We start from the raw sequence: 14,572 nt of genomic DNA on the forward strand, positions 1-14,572 counted from the left end.
TAATTAGGTATGGGTATAGAACATGTAAAAAGACATAAATGAGGTTGCTGATTGAAACTGTAAGAGCTTGAGTCATTACCATTAATATATTATGAACTTTATAGTATGTTAAAAAGTTGCCTGACAGTTCCATTAAATATTACCCATTGCACTATTTTTGGCAGCTTTTTTACTGAATAATGCAGTAGTTTGTCAGCAGGTGGCTTATATCTTTAATGTAAACAGTAGGTCTTCTAGGAGTCTGATGCACTTCCTAAGTACTAGGAAACATCATTTTTTAAATTTACAGCCCTTTTGTGACATTTTGCATTTGTATAAAGACCATTGATTTATTTATTTGATATACTGCCTGAACTAACAGGTAGACCTAGGCAATTTACAATTCTTATAGTAACAAATATGATAGGCATGAGAAAGGAACGACAATATTCAAATATTAAAGTAAATATCACACACATTAAGATGGACCAATTCATATCTATACAGGGATGGTGGAAACAAAGTGGAAGGGGTTGAGTTTGAACCGACAGCTGCAATCCACAGTCAGCTAACTTGGAGGATCAAATGCCTGGCGGAACAACCAGGTCTTTAAAGCAGGCTTAAACGTTTTGAAAAGACAATTCAGCACAGACTTCATAAGGAAGGGAATTTTAATAGGCAGAGGCTGTAAAAAAAGAAGGCACAATGTCCGGTTGATTCTAAGCTATCTTGTTTGGGATTTGGGAAAACTAAACAGTAATCGTTGAGTGATCGCAAGAGACGAATGGGTGAATATGGAATGGTAAGGTTAGCCAGGTAATCCAAGAATCCTAACCGGAAAGCTTTGAAATAAAAGTAAGAAGTTTATGAATGATTTGGAAGCCAGTGACATTTTTGAAGTAGGGGTGAAACATGGTCTGTTCTTGTAGCATGGCAGAGAAGTTTAATTGCAGTATTTTGTAATGTTTGGAGATGCTTTAGAGAATAATGAAGAGATCCTTAGTATATTATGTTACGGCAATCGATTTTTGACATCAGAAGGGAGAGAATAAGTGAATGAAATGTATCATGATCAAAATAGCTTCTAACCAGTTGGAGTTGTTGGAGAATAAAGAAACCTGATTTGCATAATAGGAAAATCTGTGCAGAGAATGTGAGTCAAGAATCTAAAGTAACACCCAAATACCTAAAGGAGTGGTCCTGGAGTGTTAGTGGTGCCAAAGAGGTTTAAAGGGGAGTTAGGGGTTGAACAACCACCAGTGAACCAACATGTGACTGTCGTTCTTTATTTAGAACCAGCCTATGGTCTAGGAGCCATTCGTGAACTGGTTGTAATGAGGGCGAATAAGGATTAGTTGGGAAGAGTAGGAGAATATTGTCGTGTAAAAGTGGAAGGAAATTCCAAATGACTGTATAAGAGTTGCTAGTGGACTTATGAACAGATTAAACAAAAGGGGAGAGAGCACAGAGCCCTGAGGGACTCCACAGGTCAGAGATAGAGGAGAAGCAGAAAGAGTAGGGTTGACTACTTGAAACAAACGTCCGGTCAAAAATGAAGAAAAGCCTGATAGCCTAAGTGCTGTGAGATGAGAAAGCAAGAGAGAATGGTTCACTAAGTCAAATGCAGATAATAAGTCATTTGCATTTGAGCCCTGTAGGGACAGAGAAAGTATCAGCATGTAATGTGTACAGCGCTGCATATGTCTAGTAGGGCTATAGAAATGATTAGTAGTAGTAGTAAGAGAGACTGCTAAAACAATGTTATGCTTGTCAAAATGAGAATGGTGTTTGCTGAGAGATGCAGTGAGAACAGTCTTGGTATTGTGGTGCGTTCTAAAACACAATTGCTTCGGGTGTAGAACCAGGGACTTTTCAATGAAAGAAGTGAATTGGACATAGACAATTTTTTCTAATACTTTAGAAAGGAAACACAGATTGAACACAGGACAATAGTGAGCTGGGGACTGGGGATCAAGGGCAGGTTTCTTTAGAATAAGACGAACAACCACGTCTTTCCATGGAAGTGGAACTTGGCTGAAAGAAAGGCTGTTATTTATCAACGAAAGTATCTTGGGAATCAATTGCAAATCGGGGAGTTTGAGCCAAGCTGAGGGGAAAGGGTCAAGGGGACAGGTGGTATTACACATAGTGAAGAGCGTCTTACTGAGTGAGACCAGTGTTTGTAGTTGAAACGAGGACTATGAAGAGGAACCAGATACAGATGATGATGGAATAATGGTATTTAGAGAAGTCTGGAAATTTAAGTTATTTTGTTGAGAAGAACTGGGTAAAGTAGTTAAGCCAGGGCCTGTCAGGGATTGAGCTGATGTCAGCAGCAGACGTCAGAAGTCAGACCTATTTAAACTTACCTCTCCCTACAGCGGACGCTCTAGCGTTAATTCCTGTCAGCTGAGCTCTGGTTCTCTTATTCTGTCTGTGCGCGTGGCACAGTGTGTATTTTGAGGAGTTTTGCTTTGCTCTCCTTTTGTCTGTGGTCTCTGTGTGTGTGTGTTCTGGTTGTAACCAACTTATCCTTGATTGCTACTCTGCAGTGCAGCTGGGTCTGTCCTTTGCCTGTTTCTCTCTGCCTCTGTTAGGCAGCCTTTCTGTCTGTGGTATGCTCAATCCTGCTTTGTTTGTTTAGTTTCCCTTTACTCAGTGTTAACCCTTTATGTGCAGTGCTTGGTATTTGCCTTCTGTGAGCGCTGCCTCTTTTAGGCCTTATCCCTTTCTGTACTCTTGTGTGTCTGCTTCTTTCCTGCCCTTATATTTGAAAGCAGCCTTTTCCTTTAGTGTGTTTTTCCCTGTTCAGCCATTCCTGTGGCGCTTCGCTCTTCTAGATTCCGTGTCTATAGTGTCCCATTCTAACCCTGGCTTTCCCTTTTTCCCTGTGGGCTTTGCCCTCCACTACCTGGGTTACTGTGTAGCCTTTGTTTGTATTCTGTCCCTCTGGTCGTAGTCTATATCCACAGTTTTGTCTGTCGCCCTTCCCTTTGTGCCACTGGCTGGCACTGTGTGCGCTGCTTGAGCTCCAGTCCCATCGGGGACCCCTTGTTCTTTTCCCTACCCTAGTGTATGATTTGGTTCCAGTTTGGCCTTGCGGCTTGTACGCTTGGACTCTATACGAGTGGGTTCTGGATTGGCCTTGCGGCCTGCCTGAGTGGTCTATCCCTTTTCTGGTGGTTCTTGTTGATTGTCCTGCGTGTGCGGGGCTTTGTGACCCGTGGTATTGCTTAGTGCCTGTTTGGTCTACCCTAGGCCTTGGCCAAGGTCCTTCCTAAGCCTCGGCCTAGGCACAAGTGTTTACGATCAGATTAACACCTTTTCTGGCTAAACTTATAGAAAGAACAGTCTGCAGCCAACTCAACGATTGGCTAATTGAAAGAAATTGACTAGACCCATGTGAATCTGGCTTCAGACCTGGGTATGGAACAGAGACAGTTCTTGTGTTGTTTCTTGGTGATCTGCACAGAAATCATGACAGAGGATCTGCCTCTATACTAGTGTTGCTCGATTTCTCGGCAGCCTTCGACACCGTGGATCATAATATCAGGCTTACAAGATTGGCAGAAATTTACTTGGTTCAAATCCTATCTGTCAGATAGAAAACAATCAGTTCTGTTCTGCAACAGCACATTATTACCTTGGGCACTGGACTGTGGGGTGCCACAGGGGTCCATACGGTCTCCCATTTTATTTAATATCTACCTCAAGGTTCTGGCTGAGCTACTTTGGTCAATGGACATGAAATCTACATCTATGCTGATGATGTGCAACTACATATAGTTGTTGAACCAGATCTACCCACAGCTCTGAGTAAACTAACTGCCTGCCCAACTCAGAAATTGGCAAACAACAACAAACTTTGCCTGAACTCAAATAAAACAGAGATTCTTTGGGTACCAAACACAAATGGACAAATACCCAACTTCAAAACACTTTTGGGAAGTATGAACTCCCCCTAAAATCACAGGTCAGGAAGATTGGGATACTGCTAGACTCATCGCTCACTCTGATCCCACAAATTCAAAAATTGTCTCTGCCATCTACAGCAGCTACAAAATCTTTCTTCATATATTGAAAAGACGAGTCTGACCACAGTGGTCCATGCCATGATAATATCATGACTAGACTACTGTAATGCCCTATACACTGGCCAAACCAAAAAAGGTTTGTATCAGCTCCAACTAATTCAGAATGCTGCAGCACGACTGATAGAAGGCTGCCCTTCCTGCAAAAGCTACACTGGCTACCAGTACCTTACAGGGCTAAATTTAAAACACTGATTTTCAAGGCTCTCAGACAAAATGGGCCAGAATACTTAAATAATAAGTTAACCCTTTACATACCTTTAAGACCTCTAAGGACCTCTCAGGGATCATCATTATCTGTACCCTCATCAAAAGAAATTGTATGATGTGATACTCACCAGCAAGCCTTCTCAGGAGTAGTCCCCATGCTCTGGAATTTATTCCCAGAGGGGCTACATATAACTCGAGACTACCTCTACTTCAGGAGGCAGGTGAAAGCTTGGCTCTTCTCCCAAGCCTTTAATGTGTAGTGTGACTGACTGTATACCCATTCTGCACCTGGACTAGCTTGCTATAAATACTGAAGCAACAGATAAGGAACTGATCTAAGTTAAACTATACAAAGAACTTGCCTTGATTTTAGCTAACCATGAATTTATCCCAACTGACTCTGTACCACGCATCTTGTTACCATCATATATTTGCTCTTGGTCCCTCAGCTATATGGTAAGCCGTATTGTAGAAACTATTTAGCATCATATCTATATTAGCTGAATGATCTAATGCATGCTTATTAGGTGTATCATTAGTATTATGCTAACATTGTATTTAAAAAAAGTGTAAGTTTTATGTTAAGCTGTACCTGCTATACACCGCTGGGTGAATCTCTTCATAAAGGCAGTTAATAAATCCTAATAAATAAATACTTCTTTTTTTGTTTTCTTAGTCCAGGGTTAAACCAGGGTTTTCTGTTAGGGGAAGAAGGAGGTTTGGTAAGGGTCAGGGGAGCAATTTGATCCAGAGCCGAGGAAAGTGTAGCATAGAGAGCAGATGCTTGATTGTCCAGGGCTAGAGATTCAAAATCTGAGGGGAAGGAAAACATGGCAGAAGAAAGGTTAGAGGGGTCAATCCATGACAGATGTCTAGACCATTTTTGAATTGAGTCAGAAGTAGGGGAAGGTAAAGAAAGTGGCAGAGAAAAACGAATTAACAAGTGATCAGACCAGGGGACTTGTAGAAAAGACAGTGAAATGGGTATGATAATAGCATCCGATGGGGAAATAATAAGATCTAAGGTATGCCCAGCCTGATTTCGGGAAAGTAATCCACTGTGTGAGGTTAAGATCAGAAAGTAACATCCAGATGAATATTAAAATCTCCTAGCATGATGACACGGGGATAGCGGACAGTATCGTCAGTAATTGTCTGGAAACATAATTCCCATTGGGATTGGGACAGTGATGGTGAACAATAAAAGAGGAGAAAAACCAGTTGGATGGAAAAAGTAGTGGAAGTCTTCACTGCTAAAACTTCTGGGAATAAAGAGGGAAGATCAATTTTAGTGAGTCCTAAATTGCTGGAAAAGAGAGCAGCGAGACCACCCCCACGCTTGAAGGTTCTAGAGGAATGGAGGACTTCATTGGGGAGACAACCTGAGAGGAGACCTTCCTCTCCTCTCAACCAGGTTTCTGTAAGAAATAAAGTGTCCAGTTGTGACTGAGTTATGAGGTCACATACCAAATCAGATTTAGTTCGCAGGACTGTACAATTTAGTAGACCAAGAGTACTATTATTCAATAAGCATTGACTAGACTTAGGTATTACCGGAATGAATGATAAAAAAGAGTACCTGAGGGTGAGGTTGAGGTCTAGGAAAATAATTCCAACAATTGTTGAGAAGTATTGAGATAGGAAACTCCTGCAATGGACGAATGGAATACGAGGAAGTCGAGGAAGAATCGGCAAAATCATGGCAGAGGAACAGTACTGTGTAGAAGTAGAGGGTAGTATGATAGGCCGTGGTTATTTCAATAAAAAAAATTGAATGAGGGTCTAGATAGTGTAAAAATATAGCTGCGAGAGCAGAGTAAATATACAGTGTAGTGAATGGGACTTCCTGTCTGAGCATGGTTATGCAAACAGTAGGGGTCACATGACTGGCTAACCATCCAGGAGTGCACGGCTCCCTTGAGGAGTCAGGGGCTTGTGTGGTACTTCAGCTGCTGGTTCCTGAAAGGCAAAAAGTACAGCATACATCCAAGGTTAGGATAGAATAAGATCACTAACTGTGTGAGGGCAGAGTAAATATACAGTGTAGTGAGTAGGACTTCCTGTCTGAGCGTGCTTTATCAAATGTTAGGGGTCCCGTGACCGGCTAATCATCCAGGAGCACATGGCTTGCGTGAGAGTTAGGCACTTCAGCTGCCAGATTGCAAACAATAGGGATCATGTGACCAGATAATCATCCTGGAGCGCACAGCTCCTGTGAGGAGTCAGGGGCTTGTGTGGTACTTCAGCTGCTGATTCTGCTACCGGTTCCCCCCAGCATTTGCCATAGGAGAAAGAGCTGCTGCTTCTGTATATGTCAGCCGGGAGACTAAAGCAAAGTAACCTGAGCTCATAATACTATTATTATTTATTATTAGCATTTATATAGCGCTTCCAGATGCACACAGTGCTGAACACCTGATACAAAGAGACAGTCCCTGCTCGAAAGAGCTTACAATCTAAATAGCTCCGGTTTTATGTGAGAAGTCCAAAAGGCACTTATTTTATGAACATGACATAGATGCCCGTGTGCCTTTATAAATCAGGCTCCCAGGTCCAGCCTCAATAGTGTAAAAATGCACAGATTCACCCCTATGTGCACTATGGGTGTAATTCTGTAAGTGGGCATTTCTTTTCTGTAATGTAATCTGAGCATCCAGATTCCATTATACAATATTAGCATAACCCGGTATCGGCATGCTTTATATTTAGGCACCCACATCTATACCAGCCATACAGCGGGCATAAGAGCAGGCACCTAAATGTGGCAAGGGCATGCATAACTGTGTTCTGTAATTTGTGTATGTACGTGACAGCCCTGCCCATGCCCCTCCCACATTCCGCTCTTGCGAACGGTCCCCTTGCATTTATGCACTGTGCCACTCATGCTTTGTAGCTACATATGTGAGTAAGTGTACACTTCCCCACGAAAGTGACCATGTTCTGTACACTTACACACTCTGCATAACTGTGGCTGCCCTGTTATAGAACTGCCCTTTATGTGTATGTTTCATATTTTATATAATACAGGGTGTACATTGCAGCCCCACTTAAGCTATGCCCCTGAGAACTCCTAGCTGCAGATCATGTGAAAGTAGATGCATACTTTCCATTCACATAGTTTTTCTGCATGTATGTGCTCTCATAATTTTATAAAAACCTTTTTCTGTTTGTAAAACAGGCTTTGCATATGGAAAAAGCTTTATAAATTTACCAAATATACACCTGTATACTCTTCTATAAATGCGTATATATTGTCAGTAGCGTGTAACTTGAGGGTGGGCATACACACAGATGGTGTTTGGGTGGGGCATGGGCATGGGCAGAGCACAAAGTTACATGCTTAATTTTAGAGAATACTAGAAGTTATGTGCATATCTCCAGAACATAGGCACAAATACGCCAGCTGTAAATGCTCGCACCTAAGTTGTATGGGCTCTCCTTTTACTAGTATTCTGTAGAGGAAAAAGGGCACCCACTGTCTTCATAGAATAGGCTTCTATCAGATGCTCAGTTCTAGAATTACCCTTATCTCCAGAGCAGTGGCGTACCAAGGGGGGGACGGTCTGCCCTGCTTGTGAAAAAATCAAATCTCTCCTTCTCCTCATCTTGACATCTTGACGTCGACTCAGGCCTTCCAATCAATCACTATGTCCCGCCCTCCTCTAAGGTAACTTCCGCGAGGGCGGGCGGGACATAGTGATTGATTGGAAGGCCCGAGTCGACGTCAAGACGAGGAGAAGGAGATTTGATTTTTTTACAAGCAGCAAGGCAGACGAGGCGCTGCCTGCGATGCTGCTTCGCCGATTCAGACAGTAGTGAGAACGGGACTGAGGTGGGGAAGGAGAGGGGCGAAAGGGACTCGGGTGGGGGTGTTCAGAGGGGAAAAGGGGAGGGGAGAAGGGGACTGGGGTGGGGATCTCAGACAGGGGAGGGGGAGGGAAGAAGGGGACTGGAGTGGGGGTCTCAGGGGAGGGGGAGGGAAGAAGGGGACTGGAGTGGGGATCTCAGACGGGAGAAGGGGACTGGGGTGGTGGTCTCAGACAGGGGAGGGGAGAAGGGGACTGGGGTGGGGGTGTTCAGAGGGGAGAAGGGGACTGGGGTGGGGATCTCAGACAGGGGAGGGGAGAAGGGGACTGGCATGGGGATCTCATGGGAGATGGGGAGGGGAGAAGGGGACTGGGGTGGGGGTCTCAGACAGGGGAGGGGGAGGGGAGAAGGGGACTGGGGTGGGGGTCTCAGACAGGAGAAGGGGAGGGGAGAAGGGGGCTGGAACTGGGGGCTGAAAAAAGGGCAGAGAGAGAGGGGACAGATCCTAGATGGAAGGGGGAGCGAGAGGGAGGGCAGACCCTGGATGGATGGGAGAGGGAGGGCAAATGGTGGATTGAAGGGGCAGAGAGAAAGGGCAGACAGTGGAGTGGATGGAAGGGAAAGGGCGGACAGTGAATGGAAGGGGCAGAGATAGAGGGCAGATGTGGATGGAAGGGGCAGGGAGAGAGGGCAGACATTGGATGGAGGGGACAGCAGAGAGGGCTGACACTGGATGGCAGTGAACGAAGACAGATGCTGGATGGAAGGAAGATGGTGAAAAGAAGATGAGGAAAGCAGAAACCAGAGACAACAAACTGTAAATAAAATATATATTTTTGTTTTTTGCTTTAGGGTAAAGTAGTATTGTAGCTGTGTTAATGTTTATAATAGAACATGTAAACAAGGTAATCTTTTTATTGGACTCATTTTAATACATTTTGACTAACTTTCGGAGAACAAAAGCCCCTTCCTCAGGTCAGGATAGGATACTGTAACAGCACTATACTGTACTAACCCGAGGACGGAGGTTTTGGCCTCTGAAAGCTAAATGTATTAGTCCAATAAAATGGTATTATTTTACTTTCTATATTTGTTTTATTTCTATTTGTTAATTTGTAAAGTGGTGATTGGTACTTGTTAGTTTTTTTCAAATTTACATCTGCTGTCTTTATATTTTGCACAGTACTAGGGGACAGTTTCTGTTTTTGTGGTGTTGCATTGTATGCAGAGTCTGGCATTGGGGGTTCAGTTTAATTTTTGTCTAAATAGAAAGTTTATGATTACTTATTCTATAGTGGATTAGGGTGTATCTGTGTTTGTGAAAAAGACATGGCTTTCAGTTGGAATTGACTGTGCAGGATCTACGATCTGTACTATTCTGTCTGGTTTCGTTTTACAATAGGCAAATTGATGTTCTAGTGCTCACTGTAGTGTTTAAGATGCTTTCCTTTTCCTTGTGTGACTCGTAGAAATGACTGCTTATGGTATGGTAGAATTGCTCTATAGGTCCTGAGTGTTTTGTATTCTCGGCATGCCTAGTACTGGATTTTTTTTGGGGGGGGGGGGGGGTGTTAAAAAATGACCGGCCCTGGGTGTCAACTACCCTAGGTACGGCACTGCTCCAGAGGGAACTTTGTTCAAGGCCACTGGTTCCTTGAGATGCTCTGACAGGTGTTTCAGAATTTGCAGCTTCCTGCTGCATTGGGGGAAACAAACAGTCCTGCTGCTGCCACCTCCCACCGGTGCTAGTCATCTGCCTCACACCATAGTCACAGAAATCTTGCCCTGGCTTCTCTTCCCACCAGACCCTGTATACACACACTGCACAGCAAGCTGCAGGACTACAGCATGGCATGTGTAGAACTTTGTTTAATACAAAGCTAGACCGTGTACACTGATTTGGAGACCAAATGCTGTGTCTAGCAGCTCAATTCAGAATCAGTGGTTTATGGAAAAGTTTTAAAGTATGTGACTTTCTGTCTCAGCATGGCAGGGTGTTAGCTGTGTCTTCTACAGAGCTTAGTGGCTCCATTCAGAAGCAATTACTTGCTGGCAGTAACTTTCATTGTGAGACTTTCTCCTTTAACACAACAAGAAATTAGTTTGTTTTCTAATTGCATTGTTCCCTTGATGCAGGCAGAAGCCAACATGTGGCTGCATCTGAGTATTGTGCCTTCAATAAAGTTTTATGCATGCCATACTGTTTTTCTGTAGTTTGCTGTTTCCAGCTGTTGTCCTTCTATTGCTTGATTTTTGCTGGCAGTTGCCTCTCTTCCTATGTGGTCAGACACTCTGCGCTCCTGCCAGCTGAGCTGCTAAACTATCTGTTTACCCCATTAAACTATCATATACCCTCTCTCACTGATGGGCCACCTCATTCTCTCTCACCAGACTCTGCATGTTCTTATTATTCTCACCTTGAGCTGTACAAATAAGGTTCTAGTTGGCACCACAAAGCTGAGAATGATGTTGTTGGCTCAGGAGAGTAGGAAAGAGGGGGAGAAATAAAGGGTAGAGGTGGTACCTCGTGAAGAGGTAAAAGGAAAAGGTTGAAGGATGGAAGGTGAGAAGGATGGGGGAGCTAGAGAAAAAAGGGAGAGATGTAGGAGTGAAATGGAAGGAATAATGGTGTGAGGAGGAGATAATTGCATGCGGGGTGGAAGAAAGATAACAGAAAGAATGGTGAGGAGGGATGAGAAACTTGGGTGAAAGATTGGAAGGAAGGGAGAGAAAGAAACTGGAGATGACAGGTGAAAGATGGTGGGGGGGAAGAGTGAGATGGAGCTTTACAGTTAAGAGACAGTGTAGAGAATCAAGAGAGAGTGCATCCACTCAAGGTGGTGTACAGCAATAATAAGTCAATTCTATAAGCAATAGACAGTTACATCAGTAAAAATATATAAATAACAGTACAAGGTATGGTAGCATATTGTGATACATTACAAATATCAACGCAATGTGCAATGAAACATTTCAATAGACCTCATAGGGTGTAAGCAACGATGGAACATATAGACAGATAAGACAGAGTAACAGGAGTTAGAAAATAAGGGACTAATTTAAAGAAATTTGCACCTGGACTCAGAAAGGTGCATGTATATAATCTCAGCTAGGGTGAGTAGATAAGCAAGTCCTGCTACAGAATGTGCACTTAGGGGCATAGTTATCAACGTGGGCCACTGTTAAGACCACTTACCTTACCACTAGCTTGTGCTAAAAAAAATAAGAGAGAAAATTAAAATGGAAAAAGAAAAAATGCTTTACATGTACAGTATGGCGAAATATTGTTTAGGAACGTTTTAAAAACAAAATTAATTTTCTCTAAAAAAATTTTATTGTGATGTTTAATCATGTTTTTACAGATATAACATGTAATTGGTGCAGAATCAAGACAGTTGTAACAGAATTTTGTAACCCTTACCTCAGGAAAACAGTGGGGTCTTGTTTATTGCTTTTGTTGCTTTTTATTGCTTATGGCAGAGGGCCCTAAGGAAGGTTTCAGAAAGCATTTAGAAGTTGTCACAGTACTGAACATTTCTAGTTTTGTAAAACTACCATTGTAATGAGGTACTTTAAAACCAATTTTTATTTTGCTCCCATATCCTATTGTATAGGAACTTTTAGCTTTGCCACCTGATTATTTATAACAGGACACTTCAAGAACACTAACTCTCTTGTTTTCCCGTTTTCTTCTTCAGCTTATGGAAAGAACTGGCAATTGTTTTGATGATTCGGATCCAGTGGCCACTAGAAGCCCTTTGCATTTAGCTGTAAGTGTCCTGCACACCTGTGTGTGTCTAATCCCAGGGTCAAAACAAAATACTGCAGTATGAATCTTTCTATTTGAGAGACCGCAGTAGAACGCCCCTGACTCCTGAGAAGAGGGTATCTTCTCTTCTCCTGGTTTTGCAGCCATAATCAACATCTGAGTTTAATAATAAGAAAAGTGCAGGTGTGTTGGTTCAGTATAAAATATTGCGATGACATGTAAATATAAGGCAGAGCAAAGAAGTTGTAGGTGATACCTTTTATTGGACAAACTGAACACAGCCATGGCTAAGGGGCCCTTTTATTAACATGCATCAAGCACTTAGAAGATAATTCTAGAACTGTGCCCCTATGAATTGATGCCCAGAGGGCTCCTCGTGGGAGTGTGTGCTATAAAGGAAGATTGGTCCCTGCTTTCTTATAGAATACTAGTGTGACCAAGTATGTACATGCCTGCATGCTCCGGTGTGAGCAGTTATACCAGCCATAGAGTTGGCATGAGTGTGTGTGTGTGTGTGTGTCTGTGTTTGGAGATATGTGGGCAGAGATGGGTAATAACAAAGAAAGTACTTGTACTTTAGCAGTGCTTAAGTACAGTTGGCAGTACTTTTACAAGTAAAGAGTTACATTTTTTCAGTACTTTTTGTAACAAGTTACATTGTTAAGCTGTACTTTTGTACTTAGTAACAAAGTACAATTAGGAAAGTCGTTTTTAAGAAACAAATTTCCATCTCTTTGCTTCTCCCCCTCTACAGGCTTTCCAAGCGGTGTCAGATGCGGCTTGCAGCTGATTGGGCCCAAACTTCTTGTCCCAAAAACAGATGAACTGAGACTGGAAGTTTGGGCCCAATCAGATGCAAGCTAGGGTCTGATGTCACCTGAAAACCCTAGTCTCCACCCTCTACACCTGCCCAGAACAGTAGTTGATTGGCTATTACTTTGTTGTTGTCAGGTTTAGCTACCTCCCCAGTCTGAACCGCACCTTCACTCGTGCAGAGCCCGCTCCCTCCCCTCCACCATGGCCCTGCAACACAGTCTTACTCCTTCCCATTGCATCTCTACCGATAAACTACCATGGGAGATATGCGCTAGTGCTTCCTGCACTGGCCTGCCTCCATTGATGTAAACCTCCGGGACTGGCGCAGGAAGCACTAGCGGCGCTATACAGAGCCGGGTCCCATGAGTCTCCCATGGTAGTTTATTAGGGTGGACTCAGTGGAGGTGCACGGGAAGAAAAGGAGTGTGACTGTGCTGCAGGGCCGCAGTGGATGGGAGGGGGGATAGAGAGAGAAATTAGGCAAGACTAGATGGTTGGTGAGGGATAGAGAGAGGGAGATGGAGTGATACTAGAAAAAAATGGGGGGGGGGGGGAGACAGAGGCTATGGGCTGGGGTGAAAGAGAAATTGGGCAAAACTGGATGTGGGAAAGGACAGAGAAACAACGCAAGATTGGATGGGAGGGAGAAAGAGAGTGATAGAGAGATGGGGTGATACTGGATAAAGGGGGGGGAGACAGACTATGGGGTAGGGAGAGTGAGAGAAATTGGGCACTCCACCCAGACTCTGCCTATATGTACACTCACCTATAATCTACATACTATCAAAGATATACACATTGTGGGGGAGGGGGGTTCTGTATAGGTCGCCAAAAGTTAGGCTCTCAGTTTTTTTGTGCGAATCAAAGAGCTGTGTGCAAATTAATTGACTAAATTAGAGATAAGAATCACTAATTGGAGCTAACAAGCACTGAATTGGCAGTCATTAGGAATTATGCATGAAACTGCCCTATACCCCATTGTATAATGTGCACCTAAATTTCATAGTGCACAATCCCAAAGGTGGGGCATGTTAATGGTTGGGGCAGGGATGTTATAGAATTTCAGCATGGTGTTATAGAATGTCTGCATTTCTACACCTAACTGCCGTTAATTGAATGGAAGCATTTACACCAGCCTTGCACTTACTAATTTCCCCGATCTGTGTTGTGGCCACATTGCGTATTTGCTTCAGCACATTGGAGTCTATCTGTATAGTCCATAAACTCATGACAGATATAGGAGTGACACAGTACAAATCAGGGTACGAACACTACAAAATACATACTTAATATACTAGAACTGTGTCAGCTGTCACTACCATGTTTTTATAAGGTAGCACTCTGGTGGCACAGTAAGCAGTATGTCCAGTAACTTTAAAACAATACAGGAACGTAAGACCTTTGAAGTCAGAATGATCAAATATTTTGACACCCACCAGACAGGACTTAACAAAGATCTGGGTTTTCTAGCCCAGTATAAAGCATAAAATTGTATTGTTTTGTAAACTGTATTGCTCTGTCACCTTCCTGTCTCCCTGACTCTCACCTATCCACCTATCCACCCATCCTGTTAGACTGTCGCTGAAATGCTTTGATGTTTCACATATATACTGTCATCTACCAACATTTGCTTATTTCCGATCTGACGAAGAAGGGCAACCTTTGAAAGCTAGTCAAGAAATATATTAAGTTATGTCCAATAAAAAAGGTATCATCTTATTTTCTTTTCCATGTTTTATTTTGTTTTATTTCTATTGATTGTCACTGTACTATAACGAGAAAGCTCTAGAGATGACTGTGAGCTCTAGCAGGTGGTGCTGGTGGTTTGGTAGAGGACACATTTTTATCTAAACCAGCTTAGAACCAGTTTAATGACATGAAGGGACCATTGTACTTCCAA

The 14,572-nt window shown here is 43.0% G+C and overlaps 1 protein-coding gene across 6 annotated transcripts in view; it reads left to right on the top strand.

Moving 5' to 3' along the window:
* ANKRD44 (ankyrin repeat domain 44) overlaps window positions 1–14,572 on the top strand; it is a 477,800-nt gene that overhangs the window by 387,418 nt on the left and 75,810 nt on the right. For all 6 annotated transcript variants that reach the window (XM_030208682.1, XM_030208683.1, XM_030208686.1 and 3 more), the window contains one exon: window positions 11,786–11,857. In XM_030208682.1, the coding sequence (XP_030064542.1) occupies window positions 11,786–11,857 (72 nt within the window). The remainder of the gene's footprint in view (window positions 1–11,785; window positions 11,858–14,572) is intronic.

Source organism: Microcaecilia unicolor, chromosome 7 (assembly GCF_901765095.1).
Source record: "Microcaecilia unicolor chromosome 7, aMicUni1.1, whole genome shotgun sequence".
NCBI classification, from domain to species: Eukaryota; Metazoa; Chordata; class Amphibia; order Gymnophiona; family Siphonopidae; genus Microcaecilia; species Microcaecilia unicolor.